Genomic DNA, 26,541 nt, shown 5'->3' with positions numbered 1-26,541 from the left:
ACATTTCATTATATGATACGTGTACCTATATAAGCTGATAGTCATAAATGAATTGCATTCAAAAATTTAATTTTTAAATGTAAATTTGTCAATTTCAAAGAAATGGTCACCCAAAGCAAGGGGATTTCAGCCTGAAGCCCAAGTCAGTTAAAAGTCTGAAATGTGTATAACACAGTGTTAGAACACTGGCCTAAGTAAAAAAAGTGACTTTGTTAGATGTTCTCTGAGTTAACTAGCATGTTACCTAATTAACCTTTTATCACCAATTACTGTTAACAGGTGAGGGTCCATGATTACTATAACTATAGGTATCATAGGCACAAGTTTGTCATTCCTGAATGTAAGGTAGCAGAAAATGGCAAAATACGTTCAGTTAAGCAAAGAAAAAAGAATTTAAGAAATGAAGGTCAATATTTAAGACAAATCGCAAGAACTTTGCAAGTGTCTGTAACTGCTGTGGCAAAGAGATTTGAAGAAACTGGCACCCATGAGGACCGAACAAGCTTAAGCAGGCCAAGGGTGACCTCAGAATCGGAGAAGAAGTTCATTCGAGTCACAAGGCTGCTAAACCGGTGATTAACTGCCTGAAATACAAGCTCAGCTAAATGCTACTAGAAGTACAGATGTTATAACATCAACTGTTCAGAGGAGATTGCGGGAAGCTGGCCTAACTGGAAGAATTGCTGCAAAGAAACCATTGTTAAGAGTGCAGAATAAGAAGAAGAGACTTGCCTGGGCCAAAAAACACAGAAACTGGACGTTTGAGGAGTGGAAGTGGTCTTATGGACCGATGAGTCAAAATTTGAAATATTTTGGTCCAACTGCCGAGTATTTGTAAGACGCAGAGAGGGTGAGCTGAGTTCTGCATGTGCGGTTCCCACTGTCAAGCATGGAGGAGGCAGTGTCATGGGCTGGGGTTGATTTGCTGGTGATAGAGTTGGTGATCTTTACCAAGTCCATGACAAGCTCAACCAGCATGGCTATCACAGCATACTTCAGAGGCAAGCCATTCCATCAGGATTACAGCTAGTTGGGCAGTCCTTCATTCTTCAGCAAGATAATGACCCAAAACACACCTCAAAGTTGTGCAAGAACTATCTGGCGAAGAAGGAAAGTGAAGGACAACTCAATCTAATGACCTGGCCTGCCCAGTCTCCAGTCCTCAATCCCATAGAACTTGTATGGGACGAACTAGACAGAAGAGTCAAAGCAAAGCTACCCACAAGTGTCCTACATTTCTGGGAATTGCTGCAGAAGAGCTGGGAAGACACGTCGGGTGATTTCCTGCTGAAACTTGTTAACCGAATGCCACGTGTTTATGAGGCTGTTATTAAGGCAAAGGGTGGCTATTTAGAGGAATCCAAGATTGAGACAATTTTCAATTTTCTTGAAAATTGCTTTGATACTCCTTTTGTTTTGTATATTGTAACATGTTTTTCATTTTCAAGTATTTACAGAAACGTATACGATGTAAAACATTGTCAATTATGAAAAAAAACCTAGTTTCCAGCAAGTGTACTCAAACTTTTGACTGGTACTGGACAGCCACTGTTTATTGCAGATTGTATCGGTGACTTGGTGCGACAGTACTGTACATCAGCTAAAACACTGCCTAACAGCGACAATCCATCGTAAATATTTTACAGAAAACGGTGATGTGTTACTTGGTAAACTGACATGGAACGCATTGATAGGAATGTCCAGTGTGATTTTTGACGCGTCTCCCGATGGCTTGGTCCAGTTCTGTCAATTTTATTTTTATGATTTCAAAGTGAATAAACCTGGCTTGTTTTGTACTGATGTCATGTTCATATATTCTGTTGATACTGTTTCCATCAGCACAGCAACTGTCCAATCAGTCGCAAAGTACCAGTTAACTTAGGAAAATGTGGCTTTGACTTGCACAGATTCGGCTTTACCAGACATGCCAGAGACATTAAACCTAATAAGAAACCAGAACTGCTACTCACCATATTCTACTTGTAAAGTGTGTATAGTGAAACTTTTCCTCCCCGATTTTTACCGATATTTCAATTAAATTCCCAGAAAAACTTGCCTTTGCAACTCTGTGATTTGCTGCCGACTCATGCGAGATATTTTTCAACCCATCTTTAAGCTGTGTGATGAACTGGTCATAACCTTCTGCATTTGACACATCCACCTTTTCCAGACAAGCTGATAGCATTTGCTGGGCCTGGAAAGACCAAACAATTAAAAACATTACATTTAAATAGCATAGAACGCACATAGTAAATGGGATATTACCCTAATATCACTACAGTAAACTCAATTGCTAATGACCACAATACTAATTGAATCATGTAGATAATTTGTAGAATTTGCAGTTTCCAAATTAACAGTTGTTTTTCTTTAAGACCAAGTGTGAGCCCAATACACATAGGTACTACAGCAGTTGCACAGTGAAATGAAAGCCATTCAGCTACATAAATGCGCTAATTAAAATAGCTATACTTTTGACAGTATTAAAGAAATACATACGCAAATATATTACATTTTTTTTAAGTGATAAAATACACCACCACCAATAAACAGAAAAATAAAAGTTCAGAAGCCAACTGAAAACTGAACAAAACATTGCAATGACAAAATTATTATTAGGAGGAGAGTACTCTTAACAGTATTATCATCATCTATAAAAACGTCAATCACTAGCTAAAATGAAAAATATCTAGGTAATTCTTCTAATGAACATAAGAACATTTAATTTGTCAGCAGTTACTATGCATATCTATTCATGTCTGCTCTAAAATTCTTTAGAGGACCTGTAAATGATCATTCCTAGAAGACCGCGTATAAATTATAAACAACTTCATCAATGCAAATCTACAAGTGTGTGGATTTTATTTTTGCACATAGCATTATACCTGTATACAGTAAGGAAATATTCTATGTCTCCCAGATAAAAATTGCAACACGACAAAAGAGATCGCAGCTTCAAAGACATTTTGAAGTTAATTTCTATCATGTAACAACAAATGCCATCAGCCATACTATGGGCAACCTACAAAAGCATCATTCTACCATGTTCCAAAATGGTGAACTGATCAGATAACAAAAAAAAGGTTACATCACTTCTGACATACAGAACATAACAAATAGGGAAGCATACCTCTGTAACTGGTAACTCGAGCTGAACCACATCTTCCTGCTTTGTGACAGGTGCTTGGAGAGCTGTATCCAACAGCAGAATGCCATTGAGATCCTTTCTGCATCCCACCACATAATCATCCACAAAGACAACTTTATCCACTGCAGGGAAGTACTGACATTTGACCCGTCCACCTGGTTTAGCTGAAAGAGAAAAAAGCAAGACGACCATGATTAGTTCTTTACTGTACCAAACTCCTAATGAAACCTGGAATGGCTGAAGGCAGCTATTGTTGACAGACTCGTAACTAGCGGTACAATCAGCACCCTAATTTCGTATTCGATTATCGTATAGGCATTTAACGACGATAATCAATGCATTAACGTTTTATTTTTCAAAATAAAGAACTTTTTTTTTTTTTTTTTTTTTTTTTTTTTTTACAGAAGATGCAATAACTAAAAACACTTGTGCATAATAGTTAAACAAAAGGCACAAATTGCATTCAAATTATAACACTATTTTCTAACTTACCACATATAAAGAACTACTTCAAAAAATGAAAAACTATAAAGTAGCGTGTAAACAGGTATAGGTACATAAAATACTAAAAACTATGTATTTTGTAATTTAGAACAAAAGTAACATGTTTTCTCTGCGTGTCATGCTGTAGCACAGAATCCAGGTTGAGCTGCTGCTTTGCAGTTTTCTGATCGAAATGTTTCTGCTGAAGCGTTGTTCAAGGTGACATCTGATATTTTCACTGGTGCATTCCTTGTACAAAACTAAGAAATTGGTGGCTGTGAGGTCCAACAAGCTTGTATATATTTTTTTAAAAAATACAGAATATTGTAGGTTATATTAAATAAAAACATGTATTGTAAAGGGCAGTCATTTTGACATTTTTCACTTTTAAATTACTCTGTGTGTGTGTGAAAGATAGGCAGTTGTCTGTTCTTGACTTTTCCTAAATACATGTTTTAAATACCCTGATGGCGTTTGAAGGTAGGGTCGCAAAAATAAAAATGTTAGAATAATCCCCTCTACCTAGAACTGCCAAAATCGTCACTTTGACTGCCTTTTACAATACACGTTTTTATATTTTGAATATAACCTACAATATATAGGTTTTTTGTTTTGTTTTGTTTTTTTTAAATATACAAGCTTGTTGGAACTCGCAGCCACCAATTCCTTCGTTTTGTACAAGGAATGCACCAAGGAAAATATCTTAAATCTGTCATCTTGAATAGCACTTCGGCAGAAACATTTCAATTAGAAAACTGCAAAGTAACAGGCTGCAGCAACTCAACCTGGATTCAGTGCAACAAAGTGGCACACAGAGAGAAAACATGTTAATTTCATTTTAAATTAAAAAATACATTCATTTCTACAGTTTTGTATGTACATATACTGTTTACAAACTAGTTTATTTTTAAATGTATATTTTACTAGTTTATTTTTTAAAAGTAGTGCTTTATCATGGTAAGTTAGAACATAAACCCTTTATGTTTAATTGTTCATTTAAATATGGTGGTTCGGCTGTGCAGATGTTTGATATGATGTGCTTGAATAAAACTTGAGTTGTACCTGATAATCTGTCTTTCTTTTTAATACTGATGTTTAAAATGTAACCGTCATGACTGCCTGCGGTGGTTTTACCGTGGCAATTCTAGTGTTAACACTGTAATAACAGAAAATACTATATTTTAGGGGCTCTTGAGCAGCAATCCAGTAAAGGCGCTCCGCGCAGAGTGTAGGATGCACCCTATAGCTTGGAGATCGCAGGTTCGAATCCAGGCTATGTCACTGCCGACCGTGACCGGGGATTCCTAGGGGGTGGCGCACACCCTGGTAGGGACGGCTTAGGTCAGCAGGGGAATCCACAGTTCACCGCGCACCAATGACCCCTGTGACCGATATGGCGCCTGTGGTTCTGCAGTGGAGCCATCATATCTGTGCTGTGCTCCGGCACTATAGGTCTGGTGCCCTTGCTGTGGATCCGTACTGCTAAAAATGATGGATTGGCAGGAGCACGTTTCGGAGGACGCGTGTTCCAGCCTCCATTTCCCGAGTCGCCAGGGGGGAGCAGTGGTGAAACGGGATATAAATAATTGGGCATTCCAAATTGGGGAGAAAACCAGGGTAAAAAATCATTTGTGAAGACTTTTTTTTTTAATGAAAAAAATACTTTAACAAAAGTAATTTCTATCTGAACCATCACTGTTCATTATTGTTAACATTTTATGTCCAAAAGCAAAGCAAACCATTTGAATTAATCTCACAAATCCTGACAAATTAATAAATTCTGTTTCTTTTTATAGAGTATTGCCATATAATCCAAACACAACATGCTTTTAAACAAAAGCTAAAATCGGTAGTTAACAAAAAAAAAAAAAAAAAAAAAAAAAAAAATGTTGCCTTAATTTTTAAATCAAGAAAATGCGAATACAATGTGCCGACTTCTGATTTGGTTTGTCCAACAGGAATGTATAGGCCTAAAGTGTGTATCCTATCAATATGCTAATCTACCATACTAGCACTAAAAGAAGTGCACTCTCACACACTCGAGGTTTTAATGCTAACTGGCAACAGGAGACTTCAAACTGGGTTCTAATTTGATGCTTCGATTCACCAATATGTAATCGAAGCTCTGGAAATTTAAGGGCAGATGATCAATAATCAGTGCATCGATTCATTATTGCACCTATACTCGTAACTGTCAACAATAAAGCACAGAGACTGTTCCATTATGTGTCAATGTCCAGTGATCGTGGTATTTATCAACAAGGCAGCCCCGGTCAGCCATGAACATAGCTGTTCAGCACTGGACGCTCTCCATGGTACTGAAGCCCTGTGACTTACCCACGATCACCACCCTATTGACAGCTTTGCTTAAAGGGGAAAGGTGCTTAATTTACTGTGTCACTCTTTCTGTATCCTAAAGTAAGAATTATCAAACTCAGAAAACAACGCTGTGTTTATCCCTCTACCAATCTAATGTTAATTAGCTTGCTCATTAAACATACCATAAAATGTATTAATAATTGAAGCGTCCTGTAAGACCGGGCTATTGTAGAAATATAAATACAGTGTAATTCTCTAAAAAAACATGTTGTAGCAGCACATCAAGATAAAAAAATTATAATCTGGGAGCTTCCTGGAGAACTAGGTGGTTTAATGGATATATAATCAGATACAGTGGCATGTTTTAAAAAAATAATGGCTGCAAAAATAATCAGCTCCTCAGCAGCATGGCATAGCAATGGAAAACAGACGCTAAAGATAACTTCACTACACTGCTACATAAGAAACAAGGGTGAACCAGGGCTTTGTGTCGCCAAGTTACTGGAAGTGAAAAAAAAAAAAAGATGCTATGGTTTTGTGGTTTCCTGTCTGTCAGTTTTCCAAGAGACTGTCCTCCTCTCTCTGTCCAGGAATAACCGGTCAGTCCCATAATCAATCTAGAATACACCTTTGTCTGTTGCCATGGTACTGTAAAGGCCAGATGCATCGCACAGGAAATATCTATGGTTTTACTCCCGTGACTTTGGAAACACTGATGCCCTATTAACCATACTCTGCTTTCCCCATTCTTCATATCATAGGGCTGCTTCTATTATATTGTATAAAAAGAGCCTGTCATTGCTCCTACATACAGTACAAAGTATACTTCATATCAGTATTGACATGAGCCAATGTTATGCAACTGAACCATTAGACTCATGTGATTGTAGTATACAATACAAGGCCCTGAAATGTCTTAGGAGCAAACAGCAAAGGTTATTTCCCAAACAGTCCCAAATGAAAGGCTTCAATCCATCTCTTTTTGCATTAATAAACCAAAATGACTGTGAAATAAACTCTGATGATGCAGGCAAAACATCAGCCCACTACCACTTCTGTTTTTCCAATGGGGAGAAAAATGATTAATTGAAATTATGTCTGTAAGGTGAAAAGTATTTCCCAGATTTAAGTTTTACTGATGCCCAAGTATAAAAAGGACAAAAGTGAAAATTCCTACAAATGTAGCAGAATTTGATTGTAAGATAAAAATATAATTTTAGGTCAAGGTCTTACTGCTCCAGCTGCAGCAGTAATTTACTTGCACATTCCTTGTATGAGCACATCAGCCCTAATGCACTAAAAGTACAAGTAAGTTTCTGCTGACAAGTAGCAAAAGAGTGACTATACTCTTGGCTTAAAAAAGCCATACATCCTTTAAATGGTCCAATATAAATGAGCAGTTTCCTCCAGGATACAGTATATTAGGGATTTTTATCAAAGATTTTTCCCCCTTTTCTCTCGTTGATATTTGAAGCTTTATAAGGTACTTTACAGTACTACTGCATCTATGTAAAAGATAGCACAGTGATTCTTCAGTTTCTAAACTGAAACTCTTACAGAGTGTTCACCAGAGCGAAGCCAAATTAAAGAAAATGCATGTGCATTGTTTTGCTTCTCTTTTTGGTCAGTGCACTGCTGTAGTTTGGTATCAGATCCTGTACTGCACTGCAGTGGGTAATAGAGACAGGAACACAATGCTCTGTACTGCTACCTGTAGGCACAAGATTTCCATTACATGAGAGTAGATGTTCACCTTCATGCTGATTTGAACTCGGCTCTCACCAAGATAAGCACCAACTAAGACGTAGCTTTGCAGTAAACTAATGTGATCCATCTGCATCTCCATCCATTTGCGTTGTTTTCCATCTGATGATGTAGATATCCTTCTGTCTGGTGTTGATTGCTGAAGTGTAATGCTGACTCCAGGGATCAGCTCATTTTGCCTCGCCAGCGCATCAGCACAGACAACGGCTGCGATGCTGTCTCTGGGGACCAACCTAGTGCGGTCTCCCCAGTGCATCAGCAAGACAGCCGTCTGGATTGAGCTAAGTAGGGTACATCTCTGGGGTCTTCAAGTGGGCACCTTCCGCCCTCTGTGTTTCGTTGACTAGCCCACAACACCTCAAGGGTGCTCAACAGTGATACTGGTGTCCCAGCATCACCCACTGAGCTCAGCCCTGCTTACTTACCTGTACATCAGCGCTGCTTTCTTTCTATTGTGATTGAGATCCTCAACCAGAATCTTTCTGTCTCAACCACAGCCAGTTGCTGCTCCTTTCTGCTGCTTCAGATAAGTCCTTCATTGACTCAACTCTTGGCCACTGAACCCGATGTCTCAGAGAAACCGCGTTGTAGAGTGTGCCACAAATCCTTGACAACACACCTCCACTGGGTAAACTCGGACTCTCCATCCTCGCTGTTCCGCTTCAGCAGCTAGTTGAGCATATCAAAGTTTCTTCCTCTCATACGCCTCATCCACAGAATCTTCCCATGGCACTGTTAACTCTACCAGATGAACAAGGCGTGCTGATCCAGACCACAAGACAATGTCTGGTCGAAGGTTAGTGGTGGCAATCTCAGGTGGAAAAATAAGCCGCTGACCAACATCTTCCAGCATCTTCCAGTCTCTAGCAGCTTCCAGTTGTCCTGAGCGAGGCTTGATTTTTACACCTTTTCTTGGTGTTTGCTCTCCTGGACGGAGGAATTTTGTCTTTTGTGTGTAATGCTTTGATGGAACTGGTGGCAACTTATTGGTCAGGTTACGCTTGTCTTCCAATGCTAAGGCCAAACATCGCAGCATATATGGCATGGTGCATCAGACAGCTTGGTCAGAATACAGCCTCAATTACAAGAGCTTTTCATTCTACAGTAGTCAATAGGATGTAAAGGATTTCAATCGTAAAATGCCTTGCACATATGGAGACTCAAGTGACAATACAGACTGGTCTTACTGTCAGTACAGTCAAAACCCACAGAGGGAACATTTCTGGTCTTGAGAAAACAATTCTTCCAAAGCAGGTAAGACTCGCATCTAGTTCTGAAAAAGCATACCTTTTACACTTAAATGTGCAAGACTTAAAACAATTCAGCGTCATAATGGGAAAAAAATCATTTATTGTTGTCATACCATTTTACCTTAAGAAATAAGCTACAGTAAAAACCACACAGTATTCTGTACACTAGATCCAGTTGCCTCCGATTTTACAGTCACATTTGGAAAATGTTATCACAAACTGAAGCAACTTACATTTGCATGATTGCATTTTGGATTGATTTAAGTTGCATTAAGGTTGTAAAACAGATATAAATTCGGGATTAGTTGATTCAAAATGTGCCTTTAAAATCCATCCAAACTACTTTAATTCTTTTAATCTCCTCTTCAATCACCGTTGGGATAACATTTTATAGATTTTTTTAAATTATTTTTTAGGTGCACTAACCGCAGGTGTCCACTGTATTTCTGCTGGAATGCAAGTAATTTCCCATGTGGTTCCGAGCTTGAATACTGAACACATACAAAGGAATATTTGAAAACTGATACTATTGCCTTTTTAATGCAAGCTGGGAAACCACGCAAATTAAAAAAATATATTAAATTAGCAAGCCCCAGTTCAAAGCAAAACCTGAAATGTTAAGGTTGGGTGCAACATAAGTCTGTAGGTATTACTGCAAATGACTTGCAAATAAATGAAACCAATTTAAACTACAGTACCTCCAAAAGCATCTTTGGTTATAGTGCAACAAAATCGCAATTGCTGCAATCTGATTTTATTGTCATTTTTAAATGATAATCCAAGACATCCGATATTTGCAGGATATTGAAACCTGTTTTCTCAAAAATGTTTTAAAAACTTGGTGCCTCCTTAAAAAAAAAACAAAAAAAAAACCCTATTCACTTTTCTTTAACCTAATTAATACCAAATAACTCAATACCAAATAAAAATACCATGTGACGATAACTTGACTAAAAAGAATTAAACTGCACCCTAAAGGAAAGATTAGGCATATAATCCGAGCCTTTTACCCCTCCCTACTTCAAAAGGCATGACTAACTGTTGGAAAACATGGATCGAGAATTGATTAGGGGTTTGCTACGCATGTGGACTGGCAGAGCTATACTGGTGTTTTTTTCTGAAAAGAGACTAATATTGCAGATAGCAGACTGTTTGGTTCAAATTGCATGTACTGCTAACCATTGATAGAGACGATGCGTCTACAAACTCTTGCCCAACAATGACTGCAAGCTAACGAGATAACAATGCTGTGGACTAGAAAGGAACAGGCTCTAAAGACTTCAGAGAGATCAAAAGAGATAATCCCACTGGCATCAACGGGGGTCGCAAGGAGATAACAAAAGGCAGATGTATGGAACTTTTGTCTCCAGGAGTGTGAAGAATGCACTGAGTTCAGAGGTTGTCACACTAGACTACACACACAGACACACACACACATTAACACTCACACAATAAATTAAATTACCTTTGCAATTGGTTAAGTGTCAGAGAAAGGGGAGGTGGACCATCTATACAGAAGGGTATTTAATGTCATGCAAACATTGTAATGTTGAGTATTCTGTTTGTCCTGTACCTGGGACCAGACTCCCTGCATATTTCATTAAACCTGGCAACTGATTGAAGAAAAGGAATCTGTGCATTTTCTTGAATCTACTTAATCACCACCATTTTTTGTAAGTTACTTCTCTAACTATACTGGGTTTCTAAATGACTAGTAAACACTACACTTTCAGATGACTACAATTTCTGAGGTGCTACATTAACTGCTATGGTTACCATACAGTAAAATACATACGGGACACCACGCATTTCATAGTCTCTACACCAAATACGACTTTCCTGAAATAATTTTTAACACTGCAGTGTAGTCACCGTTTTCTTTTTTTTCTAATTATTTCACAAGCATGCACATATTAATTCTCATTTGGATGTTAGTTTCTATGAAAGCTTGTGAGGCTTATAACTTAAGGACACCTTGTATCTGAGAATGTGCACATCTTTATAATAGTGGACAAACAAAAAACCCACCTACAATAATAATCCTTTGCAAGCATATACTGATGTAACTAATTCCTCCTGATTTGGTTCTGTTAATATAAACTATAATAAGATCCAAAATGGAAAATTACCTATATGGTAACAGGGTACTGGGAGACAGTCAACATGGTTTTAGGAAAGGGAGATCGTGCCTAACTAACTTGCTTGATTTTTTTGAGGATGCAACATCGATAATGGATAATTGCAAAGCATATGACATGGTTTATTTAGATTTCCAGAAAGCTTTTGACAAAGTCCCGCACAAAAGATTAATTCTCAAACTGAACGCAGTTGGGATTCAAGGAAACACATGTACATGGATTAGGGAGTGGTTAACATGTAGAAAACAGAAAGTACTGATTAGAGGAAAAACCTCAGAATGGAGTGTGGTAACCAGCAGTGTACCACAGGGATCAGTATTAGGTCCTCTGCTATTCCTAATCTACATTAATGATTTAGATTCTGGTATAGTAAGCAAACTTGTTAAATTTGCAGACGACACAAAAGTAGGAGGAGTGGCAAACACTGTTGCAGCAGCAAAGGTCATTCAAAATGATCTAGACAAGATTCAGAACTGGGCAGACACATGGCAAATGACATTTAATAGAGAAAAGTGTAAGGTACTGCACGCAGGAAATAAAAATGTACATTATAAATATCATATGGGAGATATTGAAATTGGAGAAGGAATCCATGAAAAAGACCTAGGAGTTTTTGTTGACTCAGAAATGTCTTCATCTAGACAATGTGGGGAAGCTATAAAAAAGGCTAACAAGATGCTCGGATACATTGTGAAAAGTGTTGAATTTAAATCAAGGGAAGTAATGTTAAAACTGTACAATGCACTAGTAAGACCTCATCTTGAATATTGTGTTCAGTTCTGGTCACCTCGCTATAAAAAAGATATTGCTGCTCTAGAAAGAGTGCAAAGAAGAGCGACCAGAATTATTCCGGGTTTAAAAGGCATGTCATATTCAGACAGGCTAAAAGAATTGAATCTGTTCAGTCTTGAACAAAGAAGACTACGTGGCGACCTAATTCAAGCATTCAAAATTCTAAAAGGTATTGACAGTGTCGACCCAAGGGACTTTTTCAGCCTGAAAAAAGAAACAAGGACCAGGGGTCACAAATGGAGTTTAGAAAAAGGGGCATTCAGAACAGAAAATAGGAGACACTTTTTTACACAGAGAATTGTGAGGGTCTGGAATCAACTCCCCAGTAATGTTGTTGAAGCTGACACCCTGGGATCCTTCAAGAAGCTGCTTGATGAGATTTTGGGATCAATAAGCTACTAACAACCAAACGAGCAAGATGGGCCGAATGGCCTCCTCTCGTTTGTAAACTTTCTTATGTTCTTATGTTTTTACAATATTTTTTTTTATATTTTTTTTATTATTATGCCTACTGTAGCTAAGAATGGCAATTTACAATTAGAATAGTCAAATCCCCTGACTAGATCTGTACAAAGCGGTTATTCAAATTGAGCTCTCCACAGCAAGCAGGTGACGATAGCCAGGTGAGGGTTATGGTGTTGACTAGAATAATTCACCATTCTAATTGAAACAACTGAAGAAAAAGATGCTTGGATTTGTGCCGAATACTGAATACTACAGGTCTTTGGAAAGCAACAATCAAAACAAATTAAACAGTTTAAACGGAAATGGGATGGGCAACTCTGGCCCTTTCTGACCTAGTCTTTGTTCGAACCATGTTCTTAATTTTTTAAATGAACCCGTTATGCTTCCATCCAGGTTAAAAAAACATTAACTACTTCATTAACCACTCAACCGTTTTACATGCTTCAGCAATGTTGGTATGGAAATAAGAGCCCTTCCAATTCATTTTTTATCTCTGACATACCTGAGCTTGTTTGGCTAAACACTTTATTGAATTAAGCATGTGGTAAAACCTGGATTACACCAAACTACTATTTCTGCTATTATGCTTACCAGAAGGGCTATATCGTAAGTTTACTAATTAAGACATACTTATAATTGTTGGTCTAAAAATAATATTTAAATAGTGACAAATCAAAAGCTAAAGTGCAAAAAAAATAATAAAAACGTTAATCTAAAAATGTAAATAACTATTTCACAATGCTGAATACTAAACTTTTTTTTTACACTAAGCAAGGCAATTGATACAGTACTACTCAGACATTTAATTACATTATTTTTGAGCATTTTAATAAATTGTGTGTGGTGTAATAGTGTAGTTATTGAACATCACCAGAATAACCTAATCTACCTTGAAATCTGAAGTATAACAAAGTGCAAACAAGGGTGTGCAATTCATATTACCTGATGCCCGGGACAACAAGATTTGTGTGAGGGACAAGTTTTGCCGTTCTACTTTGCCTGTTGGACAGATCATTTTGATTTATTTTATTTATGTTTGTTCTGTTGCTAGAAAAACACTCCGGGTATATTTCTAGAGAGCCACTGAAGTTTCTGAAAACTGAATTGTGGAAGTGTAGCACCTACACAGAAACATTTTAAGAAGTGTTTACATCCCACCCCTATCACTGCTGAATGGCTATCTGTGGAGAAAGCTGATCTACTGGTTACAAAGAAACCCGGAAATGGCTGCTAAGAGAGCCTCTGGCAAAGCACCGACCAACCTTTTAAGCTGAAGGTATTATTTAAGTTTTTTGTAAATTAGCAAATAAGTGATACTGCTTTCTTAAAATGTGAACCTGAGATTTAAATGCTGTAATTTAGTACAGTTACAAAAACATCAGTCGATAAGGTATCAGCCGAGTAGAAAAAATTGTGTTCTGTAATTTCTATTTTGTTGTCAAGCATGTACTTGTTGGGATGTTTAAAAAAACTAAGTTTACTGTTTAGAAACATTTCAAAACAAACTTTCCCTGCCAGTTTTTTCTTTTGATTTTACTGCTGTTAACCTAGTTTGCCATTTACCATATTTACAATGTAACGCTATACTTAAAAAAAAAAAAAAAAAAAAAAAAAAAAAAAAGAAAAACTTTGTTTTACTAAATTGAAACAGAATCTATATTAGTTATTCATTAGACATGCACAATACATCAATTCTTTAAAAATTCTTTATCATTTTAAAATAAAACACTGTAAATCTCATTGCAATGTGCTTACGTATTAATTAGTTTATGTATTTATTTTTTCAATGTGAGTATTGCAGGGAAAGAATGTTGCCCTACCAATAAATAAATAAATAAATAAACTACATTTAAATCATCAGGGTATGAAACCTGGCTCCCCCTGCTGCAGCAGTGTTCCAGTTAACCATCATGAGACAAGAGGTTACAAGAGGGAAAAAAGCTTGAAAATATTGTACACTGTTCTTTTTTTAAAAAAAGTATATAATAGAAATAAACTAAAGAAAAAACATATGTTGTTTCTGCAGAATTTGATGGAGCCTACTGTAAATATTGTGTGCATTTTGGTAGAAAAACAGTAAAAAAGAATGCTGAGAAACTTGACAGGTTAAACACAAGTCCTTTAAAAATCTGGGCTCAGCAGTTACAAAACTGAAAAAAATTCAAGAAAAATCTGAATTCCACAAAAGCAGCAGTAATAGTTGGCACTGATTTCGTATCTGTGATGCAACAAACTAAAACACCTGTACATCAGGAGCTGGATTCAGCTTAGGGAGAAAGAATGGGGAAGAAAAATAGACAGAAGCTATTTTTATATTTGAATAACTACAGGTATTGGTTATTACAGATATCCAGTATGAAATTACAGCCATCATATATGTAAACATTGTATTGTTACAGCACACCCTTCTAGGTACCGAGGAAATGACAGGTATGAAACTGTGCTAGTAGGAACACTAGTACTGTCATTATAAACTTCCCGAGCCTGGCCGTTCAGTCGAATATTTTAAAGCCTATCGTAGTATATAGAAACACTGTCATTAGTATTTATCTCGTTGTTTTTTAATATGCTTTTTATTCACAATCTGCAAACTTGACATGAAGCAGACATTAATTAACACCGCTTATTCAGGTCTGCGGAGGTAACCTGTCACAAATGGTTAAGAAGTAAAACAACCCCCTTTGGGGACAACACAGACAATCGGCTTCTGCAAAGCAGTATTATTGCTTTGCTTATCTAAATATTGGGAAATTGACATTCCCTGAGAGGTTTCCTAAAAACTCCTCTCGTTATGGCCCAGCATTAAATTGCTACACTGAAAACGAAAATAAAAGTATATCCCCTTGTTTCTCTCCACCACCTCCCTCTCTTGTTGTGTCACCCCAGTCCGCTACCCAACTGCCGGTCTCCTGGCGAAAACTTACCGTGCAATGCCGAGGACTGGAGGATGGACCCCGAAGTGCCATCGATTACTTTAATGCTGCCCCGGCTGGTAACGGCCAGGATGGCGTTGAGGGCCGGGTGGTATGAAAGGCTACGCAGGCCCTCCTCGTCGCAGCGCAGGCAGCCGTCTCTCAGTACAATCCAGTCGGAGGAGGTGGAGGAACAGGTCCCCGGCAAGGCCGCGGCCGCCATCTTTCTTTATTTTTTCCTTTCCCCTCTCTCAGTCTCTGGGAAATGTGATGTCCAGAGTGTGTGTAAAAAGAGGAGACAGGACCCCAAACTACCGCTGTACTACCACAGCTGTTGCTCCTCCTCCCGATACCGCAGCAGCTATTCACCATCCGTATTCGGGTAGCTTCGGGCTCCGTTCTCCGGCAGGGAGATGTCAGGCAAGCGGAACTAGCGTAGCACAGACCCTGCGCACTCCACACCACTAGAGGCGATGCAGCCTAAGAGCAACAAAAACCGTTCCTTACTAGGAATCATTCACTGTCACAAGCTGAAACTGAAACAAACGCAGCCGACAGCAAAACAAAACGGAAAAACGCAGGCAGTTGCTTATTTACATGACGTATCTTAAGCCAAAGCTTCTTCTTTGGCAAAAAAATGTTAGTGACTGGTGTGTAAAACAAATGAAATGCTTTCTTTTTTCACAAAATAACTATTCCCACAATTTTACACAACGTAATTTTAAATGTATCTCTTTTTTGTTTGTTTTGTTTCAAAATACATTGTTATCATTTCCTTTATCTTGAACGAATACGTCACGTTTTATTAATTTGATCTCTAGCAAAAGGGAGTTTTTGCTGAGGAGTCGACAACTCTGATGTTTAAGAAAAACAAAATTAGCGTACCTCGCAAATTTCATTGCTCTTCCAGTGAGATAAAAATTAATAAATAAACCCCTAATCATGCAGAATTCCACAATACTGCTGTTCCCATCAGTTAATCCATTATAAGGTCAGAACATAACATCGTTCGGAAGACTGGTGCTATGGAACTGTACTAGATTGTACTAATCATGTACATGATTCTAACGTGACATTAAGGATACCATTGCACTCTTGTGATTGAACTCAAAACGCACACCAAAAAGAGAAGATTAAAAAAAGAACAACTGACTCTCCCGGCATTCACTCAGCCTAACTAAACTGGCAGGTGAAGGGCGTACGGTGACAGTGCATTCTGGGCTAAAACCAATCACCAGGCTTTTAGTTTTAATACTCTTAAAGGTACAGTACACAAAAACAATGAATGCATTACATTGCACACCGTTATGCAATTCTGCCACCAAAGGCTTTTATTTATGTATTGTATATTTATATGTAAGAGTTTATCTTGTAGTTCCTTGGAAAACGTTAGGATTTCACTGTTTTGCTCGCCAGTGACCTCTGTTGGGAGATAGAAATCGTCCCAGAATGTCAAGTTTTCCACTGAAATATAGACATGTCTACTGTCTATTCTCCTGGCACAATTCAACCACTGAGAACTGGAAATACACAGCATAGGCTATTAAGATAACCTACTGAATCTGTGCCCTCTAACAATATTTGGGATTTAAATTATCTTTTCTAAACAAACAGGCAAAATACAAACTTGGTAAAGTCCTTTCAACATATTCACCTGGTGAGTTTATATTTTCTAAGAAGGCCACCCACAAATTCAGCATTAGCAAAGTGTGTGTATTGAAGAAAATATATATTATGTTTTAGTTCTGTGCTTCTATTTTATGCTTTCAAACACAAAATGTGTTTCATTACTATTAGGATATACCATTGTATATATATATATATATATATATATATATATATATATATATATATATATATAGAAGCGGGGGTAAAATGAGGATGGGTCGGGCAGAGTCCAACGGTGGGACACGTCTGGAGCAGTGGAATCCAGCCTCGGATAGAAAAACACAAGAGCTGCAACTGTAATTGCTAGCATGTCCAGGAAGCACAACGAGGAGTCTTCACCACTAGTTGCTCCTTGAATAGCTTTGAATTGAGCATGTCTCGGTGCAAGGTTTATGTTTTCTTGCTGCTTTGTTTGAAGTTTGATATCTTTTTCTTCTATAATATACTTCATAAAATGTTGTACTGGATTCCTTTTTTTTAAAGTTTTCTAAGAATAATAACCTAGTGGTTTCAAGCTGTCCCCTTCTCTTCACCACCTTTCCTGGAATACAGACGTAATCAACCCAATTTGCATAGCTACATGAAAAATATCAGGGAAGAAGCGCCTGATAATCAATAGCTCAGCTTCTTGCGGTAAATCCACCTGCAGCATTAATGTCAGAGGGGACCCCCGGCCACACCTGTACTTTCGCAGCTCATGCACTCGGCCTCTACATAGGTGCTATCCTAATCGTGTCTCTACTAGCCAAGCTCAACTCTCACAGCTCTGGTCTCTAACTGTCTTATTATTCTCAGATCCATTCGGGGCTCAAGACCTGACACCAGACACCTGGCACGACCTCAGCCTCGAGGACACCACCTAGTGCCAGCCCTGTCTAACTCTTTCTGTTTACAGGTCCGAGACCTTTCTGCCCCCTGGGAAGTCGAGTCTACCTAGGCCATTACAACATGGTCCTCCAAGCAGTAGGGGTTCTTCCCATCCTATATGTTTTTGGTTCCAACCACATGGAACCTCTGCGTTCTCATGGGCAACTGTTTCCCAGACCGAATGAGGAAGTTCTTCTAGGTCCTCCGAGTGGTGAGAGTTATGTCTGTCCTGTCTATCTTTTAACATTCAGCCCTCATATGCGCCCCGTGAAAATATATACGTTATGAGCATCAATAATTTACTCAAAGCCTCCACTAGTGTTTTCCACTATTATAACAACTTTGACTTTAATACATAAAATGTATATGTGACATGACGTTCTTTAGATGGCTCGGGTTGATTCTATGGTAGTATAATCCCCCCCCCAAAATGTGCAAAATGTCTAAGACTTTTTATATACGTATGTTTTTTCTTTTTTTATAGTATCCAAGAAGGATGTTAAAAAAAGTTATTCTGAAACCCAGTAAACATATTCACATATTAGTTAAGTCAACATTATTTTAACTTGCCTGTAAAGAACGAAAAACCACTTTTAAAATATAACTTGTACCAATAGCTCCTTTTGAGCTCTGGCCCTCTTCAGTTCCTGTTTGGAAGCACACCAAAACAAACCATAATCCTGAGTTCTGTACTAAAGTTGGGGATCAGCTAGTCCCCACCTTTGTTGTGCTTCTTTTTTTATTGCAATTAGTACTAAGTTAGTACGCAGCTGGGTCTGATCCCGAGATAGCACTGTATTAGCTATTATGCAACTCCGCAAGTTCGTTGCAATTGACCCCCAATGACCTTAACTTGAGCTTATAAAACAAAATCCTTCTTGTATGCAGGCATTATTAAAACTGCATCGGACACAGACTGTAATAAACAGATTTAAAAAGCATGTCATTTGTAAGTATATATCTGTTATGCATGAGTCTGATCATTCATAATTTTATCAGAAACAAATGTAGGATGATAAACTCTGGGGCAAATACATGCATATAAGGGTTTTCTTTAATATACAAGAACATTGGAAACAATATGTTACAAACGGGTGTATGCTGAATATTGGAGACATGTAGAAATTCATAGGAGTAAATAAAAAAAGTTTTATTTTCTGATTTTAAAAAGTGCATTCTGGTCCCAAGATGTAGAACAGTGTTCTGCATTTTCATATAATTGAAGAAAATAAACATTAAACTTAGCAGTGCTTCGGGTTCCCTATCAATTCCTATCTGAAAGGTTTTCCAGTTTCATTTGAAGTTAATAAATACAACAAATTATGGCTGATTGCGTCCCTATGTGATTTATTTTATGCATCTGAAGAATATTCAATAGCTATATTTGCAGTACTGTAAAACAAAGGAGCAGGTAAGTTTGTGCATTTTATAAATTTCACTTTTTTGTTTTTACAAATTTACATCTATAAAATATTCTTCCTATAACACCCATGTAACACAAATCTACATAAAAGGCACCCAATTTAAAATAATTAATCATTATCCTCTTTATATAAACTCATCGAAATCCTGTTAACTAGCTGGGCCAACATTTATAAATAAAAAGATTAAATGCAGTAATAAGCCACATGAAAAAAAAAGAAATACCATGACACTCAAAATAAAAACTTTCTAAAAACAATTAGAATGTGGTGGAGTGGACTACATACATTTTGCCATTGGCCAAGCTGTTGCTTTTTGGCACAGGCATTTTATAAAGGGATTATTCCACCCAGCAATCGTATGGATGGCATTTCAAACATAAATCAGGGTTATCAAAAAACTCACCTATTAAACCTATTAAAGATTTTATAACAGCACCTTGCAAAGACAAAATTCTGTCTCAAACATACTCATTCATCAGAGCTGAAAGAGGTTTTAAACAAATCCTAGAACTTTTATTTTAGTACAAAGATCATGGCTACATTTAATAATTACATACACTGTACACATTTGCTTTATGACCCAACATTGACCATGATTTGTTTACCAACAGGAAAAACAAACAAATCTGTTTCTTCTACAAGGTCACCCTTCACAAGCGTAAAGCACATTTCCGTTGCACTTAACACTTCCCGATTCGATGGTAGTTTATTCCGTAGTTCCAGACCAGGTCTCTCCTGTATCAAACCCCAGTGTATAGAGACAGGAAGTAGATGTAAAGCAGAAAAATTGGGTATATCAGAAGTGGCTTCTTGGTCTTGAATTCGTCCCCCACTAGCAAGGAAGCAGCACTGTACGCAGCCCAAAACACACCGAACAGCTGAAAAATAACAAACGATGCGACAGGAACAAAACGTTAAGAGTAAACAACACTCCAATTAATGTATTTACAAATCACATATCAGTAATCGAACAACCACAACAAAGTATTCTCCAGAATTCCAGGGCATCTTACTATGTGTACAGATGTCATTACGTGTATAAAATACAGTGCCAGCAGACAGCACCCCTTTCCTTCACCGTCCTCTCACCCAAACTGCACGAGATGACATCTCTCATACAGTAAGAGAAACCCCACACACAATGTATTAACTTAGAAACCAATTCATGCAGAAAAAGTAGCCGTGCTTTGCTGCTGAAATCCCACAAAATCAAGGGTTTTGCATGGTGTGTTACACTGACAGTTTTAATATCCTTTTCCAAAGAATGATTAAAAAGCTTTGAAAAGACCTGTAACATGACCTTTGAGGTTCCTGTATTTAAGATTCCTATGCAAATATATTACAAGCAGAAAATTATAGTCACAGATTTAACTGAATATTTCTTTCTGTTTCAGATTTACTCCAGAAAAAGCCATATTTGTAAAACATGTGTGGTATCTGAGGCACAGCACGTCACAATTTACTAATGCAGTAGAACCTGTAAGATATGATACACTCTTAACTGAGGGCATGTGACACATGCTGCTACCAAATAAACTGTATTGATGGAAACTGATCAATGCACATTTTATTAAGGGTCTAAAACAGTAAATTCAGCTCTTAGCAGGACAGAATGGATTCAGCAGCAGATAACAAAAGAATTCAGTTTCACTTTTTACATGCTGTCACTTCACGTAACTGCCCAGTTTAAACATGTTAAATAAAAGAAAAACAAGAAAGCAAAGGATTGTAATAGTCTAAATCCAGTTTGTATTTGTGTGCACGCTTTCTTGTTGTTGTTTCTGTCTTGGGTTAACACACAGAGTGCAAACAAAAAAAAAAAAAAACTGATAGTCTATGCCAAACTGATTAGAACTGTTTTTGAAATGCTATTTTGTAAATTGCTAAATACTGTACTACAGCGCTTTTTTTTGCAATCACTTTCACTGAAGTTCGTTCTATAGTAAACGTGCAGTACTGTACTTTGGTGTTTTAGACTCACTGACGTACCTGACTTAATTTATAACGCCCCGACATTAATAAAAGAAACTACAATGTAGTATAATGACTCCCTGAGATACAATATTTTGACATATCCGATGGATAACAGTGAATCAAAGATTGGCTTAAAAAAATGTTAAATATCAGACTGCAGGTGGCATTAAGCTTACCTTTATCAGCGTAGCTACCACTTCAAATCCCCCAATTACCAAAAGCAACGGAGCTATTACTATTAGTGGAAGCAAGGAATACCCAATGACTCCAAGAACCTGGCCATAAGAAACCTAGACAATATTAAGAGATTAAAGATTATCATGTGTATGATCATCATTAAAAATAACAAAACATCAGCTGATAGAGTTAGACACAGTCATTTTTTTTTTGGGCCAGTTGAGAAAATTCCTTCTGATTTTAAATAAATATTTCCCATAGTCATAGCTGTAACTAAATAAATGTAAATTAAATGCAAATTACAGTTATCAGTATCATTTAAAAGTATATCTCCATCACCATATAAAAATGTATGTGTGACATACACAAGGATGAATGGATTGAGTGAAGAAAAGGTTCCTCCATATGTCCCCATATTTTTATATCTTAGTTTATATAGCCCATATGTCATTTCCTCTCTGTTATACGTTACTTCACGTGTTACTTACTTCACCACCTAAAACTCTAGCCAGCAGGAAAATTGTCAAGGATCCAAATATCCAAATAGTTATTATCCAGGACACCACCTTTAAAAAACAGAACAAAATCAGTGAGAACCAGGTTTGAAAATTGCTGGCTGTGAGCACACAAGACGGCGAGCCACAGTGCACTGCCCTAGTCCAGCCTCCAACATGCCGATTGCATGAAGGCGCTGCTCTCTTGACAGACATGGCATATTGTTTTTTTTTTCTGTGATTTGTTCTATTTCTTTTATTCAAGCTCGCAATTCAACAACAGCTGAAATCACTCCATATCCAGTGTCAAATCAACTGTCTCGCTAAGTAGGTGATTAAGTGCATATGCTTCAGTCATAGTCTCTTAAGCGTGTCATGGTCAAGGATGAATGATCGAGTGATTAAAAAGAAACTAAAAACATTTTGTTAATGTCAATCATTTATTTACCTTACTCTTTTTTTTTTTTTTTTAAATAAATGTGTTATAATAGTGATAAGTTTATTTTGGATCGCGAAATGTGTGTGTGTGTGTGTGTGTGTGTATATACATTTTATATATATATATATATATATACATAATAGGTGTATATATATCTATATATATATATATATATATATATATATATATATATATATATATATATATATATATATATATATATATATATATATATATATATATATATATATATATATATATATATATATACACATGTATACACACACACACACACACACACACACACACACACGTAAAGTGCCTATAGAAAGTCTACACCCCCTTGAACTTTTTTCACATTTTGTTGAGTCAGTGCCTCAGAGTTTCATGCATTTAAATGAGGATTTTTCCACTTATCTACACACCATGGATAAGTCTCCACCCCCCGCCCCCCCCATGTTAATACTTGGAATCACCTTTGGCAGCAATTACAGCTGTGAGTCTGTTGGGATAGGTCTCTACCAACTTTGCACACCTACATTTGGCAATATTTGACCACTCTTCTTTTCAAAACTGTTCAAGCTCTGTTTCAACTTCCTTGGGAAGAGTTGATGGACAGCAATCTTCAATTCATGCCACAAATTTCCGATTGGATTTAGGTCAGGGCTCTGACTGGGCCACTCAAGGACATGTACCTTTTTGTTCCTTAGCCACTCCAGTTTAGTTTTGGCTGTGTCCTTTTGGTCGTTCTCATGCTGAAAGGTGAACTTCTGTCCCAGTTTCAGCTTTCTTGCAGAGGGCAGCAGGTTTTCCTCAAGGAGTTCTCTGTACTTTGCTCCGTTCATTTTCCTTTCTATCCTGACAAGTGCCCTGCCGACGAGAAACATCCCCATAACATGATGCTGCCACCATCATGCTTCACAGTAGGGATGGTGTTCTTTGGGTGATGTACTGTGTTGGGTTTTCACCAAATATAACACTTTGCACTTAGGCCAAAAAGTTCCATTTTAGTTTTGTCAGATCACAAAACTTTTTGCCACATGGCTACAGAATCTCCCGAGTGTTTTTTTGCATACTTCAAACGGGATTTAAGGTGGGCTTTCTTGAGTAATGGCTTCCTTCTTGCCATCCTACTATACATGCCAGATTTGTGGAGTGCTGGGATTTTGTTGTCACATGCACACTTTGACCAGTCTTGGCCATAAAGGCCTGTAGTTATTGCACAGTTGCCATTGGCTTCTTGGTAGCCTCTCTGATCAGTCTCCTTCTTACTCGGTCATCCAGTTTGGAGGGATGGCCAGATCTAGACAGGATCTTGGTGGTGCCATACACCTTCTACTTCTTAATAATCATCTTCACTGTGCTCCAAGGGATATTCAAGGTCTTTGATATTTTTTTATACCCATCCCCTTATCTGTGCCATTCAACAACTTTGTCCCTGAGTCTTTGCTTTGAAATGCACTACCTAGCATATATATATATTTTAATATCGGGCAATAAGGCAACAAAAGGTGAAAATTTTGAAAGAGGGTGTAGACTTTCTACAGGCACTGTAGATATATCCACTACATCCTAAATATATAAATATATACACCACATCCTAAACCCCTTTCACACTGGCATGCTCTACCCGGGTCAGGACCTGGTGTCATGCGGGTCAGCTACATGATTTCACACTGCTTTTGATAAAGCAGGGTTTACCTGGGTGACAGACGCAAGTACTGTTTCAAGGTAAGTTATATACTTTTTCATTCATTAAAACCCTTCTTTTCCAATTACAAAATAAATCCTGATAAATCATGACGATTAACACAGATTTACTTTTAAATTCCCATGCAAACAAAATAAATAGTTGCAAGAAGCACCGCTGATTAACATTAATAACTAATATTTCGTAAATCGACAATTTTGGAAATCACGTTAGCATGATTATTTAATAATGACATACGGGTAACGACCGCTTGAAAATGCTAAAATCAATGAGCGGGAAATAAGCAATGTTTATTTCCAGTTCCTTTCCCACTTACCCTGAACTGTCCGTACAGTGAGATCATTGAGAAGAAAAGAACCACAGCCAGCGGGCCCCAGAAGTCAGGGTTATCTCTCACCACCTGCCGGTTGAACCCCAGCGATGGCATTGGCATCAGCACACAGCGGATTTTGTAGTAAATGTCTTTCAGGTCTATGTCGAGTTCCTCCCTGCGATTTAACAAAAAAAAAAAAAAAAAAAAAAAAAAAACTAAATAAACACACATACACAGTAATGTTTAGAATTTAACTGAGAAACATTGCACACTGTTGCTAGGGATACTGCATAGTTGACAGGTTATTACTGTAAATATTTAAGTACCACACCATGGTATTTTGGCACAGCAAAAAACAAGGCATATGTTGTTCAAATATCCCAATTTTCTGAACAGCACACACATTGTGCTTTTTATATCTTGAAAATCTTGATTTATTTTCCTTGGCGAGGTCTGACTGCAGCAATAATTCCAAGCAAGACTGGTTGTCTTGTCTGCCATTCTTGCTGCAAGTTGATGATAAAATAAGTCTATGACAGAATGCCATTGTTCGTGTGTTATGGTTTCCATCTGTTTGGTGTGGTTAGGCGTCTGCTCAAGCACTCAAAAAACAGGGACTTTTGTCTTTGACATTTGTAAGCCTTATCCTGTGTTGCATTATTACAATCACTCTGAATTTGGAACTTCAAGCATTTCGATCCATCAAGCCCAGATAATAGTGTTACTTGTTTCGGTTTGTTTTTTCTAAGTAGTTTGATCTGATCGTCCCACCTGAACATCTGAAATATTCCATTTACAACATGTAATTTTTAGTACACGTATTTTGAGTTGGGATTACGCACAGGAGAGGCTTGGTGTCCTCAGGGTCATCTTCCTCCACCTCCAGCAGCCAGCCGTACCCTCTCTGTCTCAGGAATTTAGTTGCAGAAGCATCCTTAGAGTCACCGCCCATGTTCACTTTAACATCTGGAGATTCGATTGAACCGCTGAGCTCTGGAAACCACACAAAGAGAATACATCACATGTGACCTAAACATCTATTATTATCCTCCTCCCTTTATATAACAAACAGGTTTCACTGGAACAGTACTGCACAGAAACAGAACAGCCATGTTACTCATCTTTGCTTTTATTAAGTGAATTTTTTAATTTTGAGTTTTTTCTTCAGGAACACGAAGTGATCTACACGCCCTGTATCATCCAGTTCCAGTTATAAATCCAGTTATTTTAAACTGGCTGGAGCAGTCGAAATTCACCGTCGCCCTGATGAGATTATCAACACTAATAACCCACCTCCGCTCAGCTGCTGACGGGTGCAGAAAAAAAAAAATTTGATTTCCGCACAGCTTATTATTGCCTTGACAAAACAAGGAAAAGAGATCGCTTCATCAGTGCCCAGGCACTGAAATTAGAGCAGTTGTTGCCATTTAAGCATTTTCATAACACATCAGTAAAGATTATTTAATTCTTTAAAGTTATTCTTAAGTCAAGGATCTGCCTATAGAAAAAAGTACTGCAGGACTTGCTGTGCACGATTATAACCTACACGTTAATACTAGTTTCATGGGGGTCCCGAGTGGCGCATCCAATAAAGGTGCTCCGTGTGGAGCGCAGGATGCTCCCTGTAGCCTGGAGATCACAGGTTCAAATCCATGTCATTGATGATCGTGACCGGGAGTTCCCAGGGGGTGCCACACAATTGGCCAAGATACTGATACAGCACCTGCAGGTCTGCAGTGCAGCCATTCAGATCCATGTTGTCCTCTGGCACTATAGGTCTGATGACTTCACTGCAGATCCTTAGTGCAAAAGACAGCTAGGGAGGGACACAGGTGCGTGTGTCAGCCACCATTCCCCAGGTCACTAGGAGGTTGCAGCAGTGAACTGGGATTAATAATAACACAATTTGCAATTCTAAACTGGGGAGAAAAATGGGGTAAAAATCATTGGCAAGAACTAAATAAAATTAAAAAAAAGTTTTATAGTAGTTAAGGAACACATTACAATACCATACAAATAAGGTACAATGAAAATACATTTTAAGTAACCTGTACACCAGTCTACAGGGGTCACTGGTGCGCGGTGAGCCGAGGACACACTGGCTGACCTAAGCCCTCCCCACCCGGGCGGTGCTCAGCCAATTGTGCGCCTCCCCCACAGTTGGCAACAGAATAGCCTGCACTCCACACTGAGTGCCTTTACT

The 26,541-nt window shown here is 37.8% G+C and overlaps 2 protein-coding genes across 9 annotated transcripts in view; both read right to left on the bottom strand.

Annotated features, from left to right (window-relative positions):
• Positions 1-15,795, bottom strand: part of LOC121316749 (baculoviral IAP repeat-containing protein 6-like) — a 123,594-nt gene extending 107,799 nt beyond the window's left edge. For 6 of the 7 annotated variants that reach the window (XM_041251891.1, XM_041251895.1, XM_041251892.1 and 3 more), the window contains exons 1-3: positions 15,284-15,756; positions 3,131-3,312; positions 2,057-2,194 (exon numbers count right to left, since the gene is read on the bottom strand). In XM_041251891.1, coding sequence (XP_041107825.1) covers positions 2,057-2,194; positions 3,131-3,312; positions 15,284-15,494 — 531 coding nt within the window. In that variant the 5' untranslated portion in view covers positions 15,495-15,756. Of the gene's footprint in view, positions 1-2,056; positions 2,195-3,130; positions 3,313-15,283 lie in introns of all 7 variants that reach the window. The other variant, XR_005950444.1, reaches the window with a different exon arrangement.
• A 3,049-nt stretch (positions 15,796-18,844) lies between these two features.
• Positions 18,845-26,541, bottom strand: part of LOC121316748 (protein YIPF4) — a 10,685-nt gene continuing 2,988 nt past the window's right edge. For both annotated transcript variants that reach the window (XM_041251890.1, XM_041251889.1), the window contains exons 2-6: positions 25,181-25,331; positions 24,342-24,513; positions 21,870-21,947; positions 21,381-21,494; positions 18,845-20,108 (exon numbers count right to left, since the gene is read on the bottom strand). In XM_041251890.1, the coding sequence (XP_041107824.1) occupies positions 19,971-20,108; positions 21,381-21,494; positions 21,870-21,947; positions 24,342-24,513; positions 25,181-25,331 (653 nt within the window). In that variant the 3' untranslated portion in view covers positions 18,845-19,970. The remainder of the gene's footprint in view (positions 20,109-21,380; positions 21,495-21,869; positions 21,948-24,341; positions 24,514-25,180; positions 25,332-26,541) is intronic.

The sequence above is a fragment of the Polyodon spathula genome, chromosome 6, assembly GCF_017654505.1.
Source record: "Polyodon spathula isolate WHYD16114869_AA chromosome 6, ASM1765450v1, whole genome shotgun sequence".
Taxonomy (NCBI): Eukaryota; Metazoa; Chordata; class Actinopteri; order Acipenseriformes; family Polyodontidae; genus Polyodon; species Polyodon spathula.
This window is presented reverse-complemented; position numbering and strand designations above follow the sequence as displayed.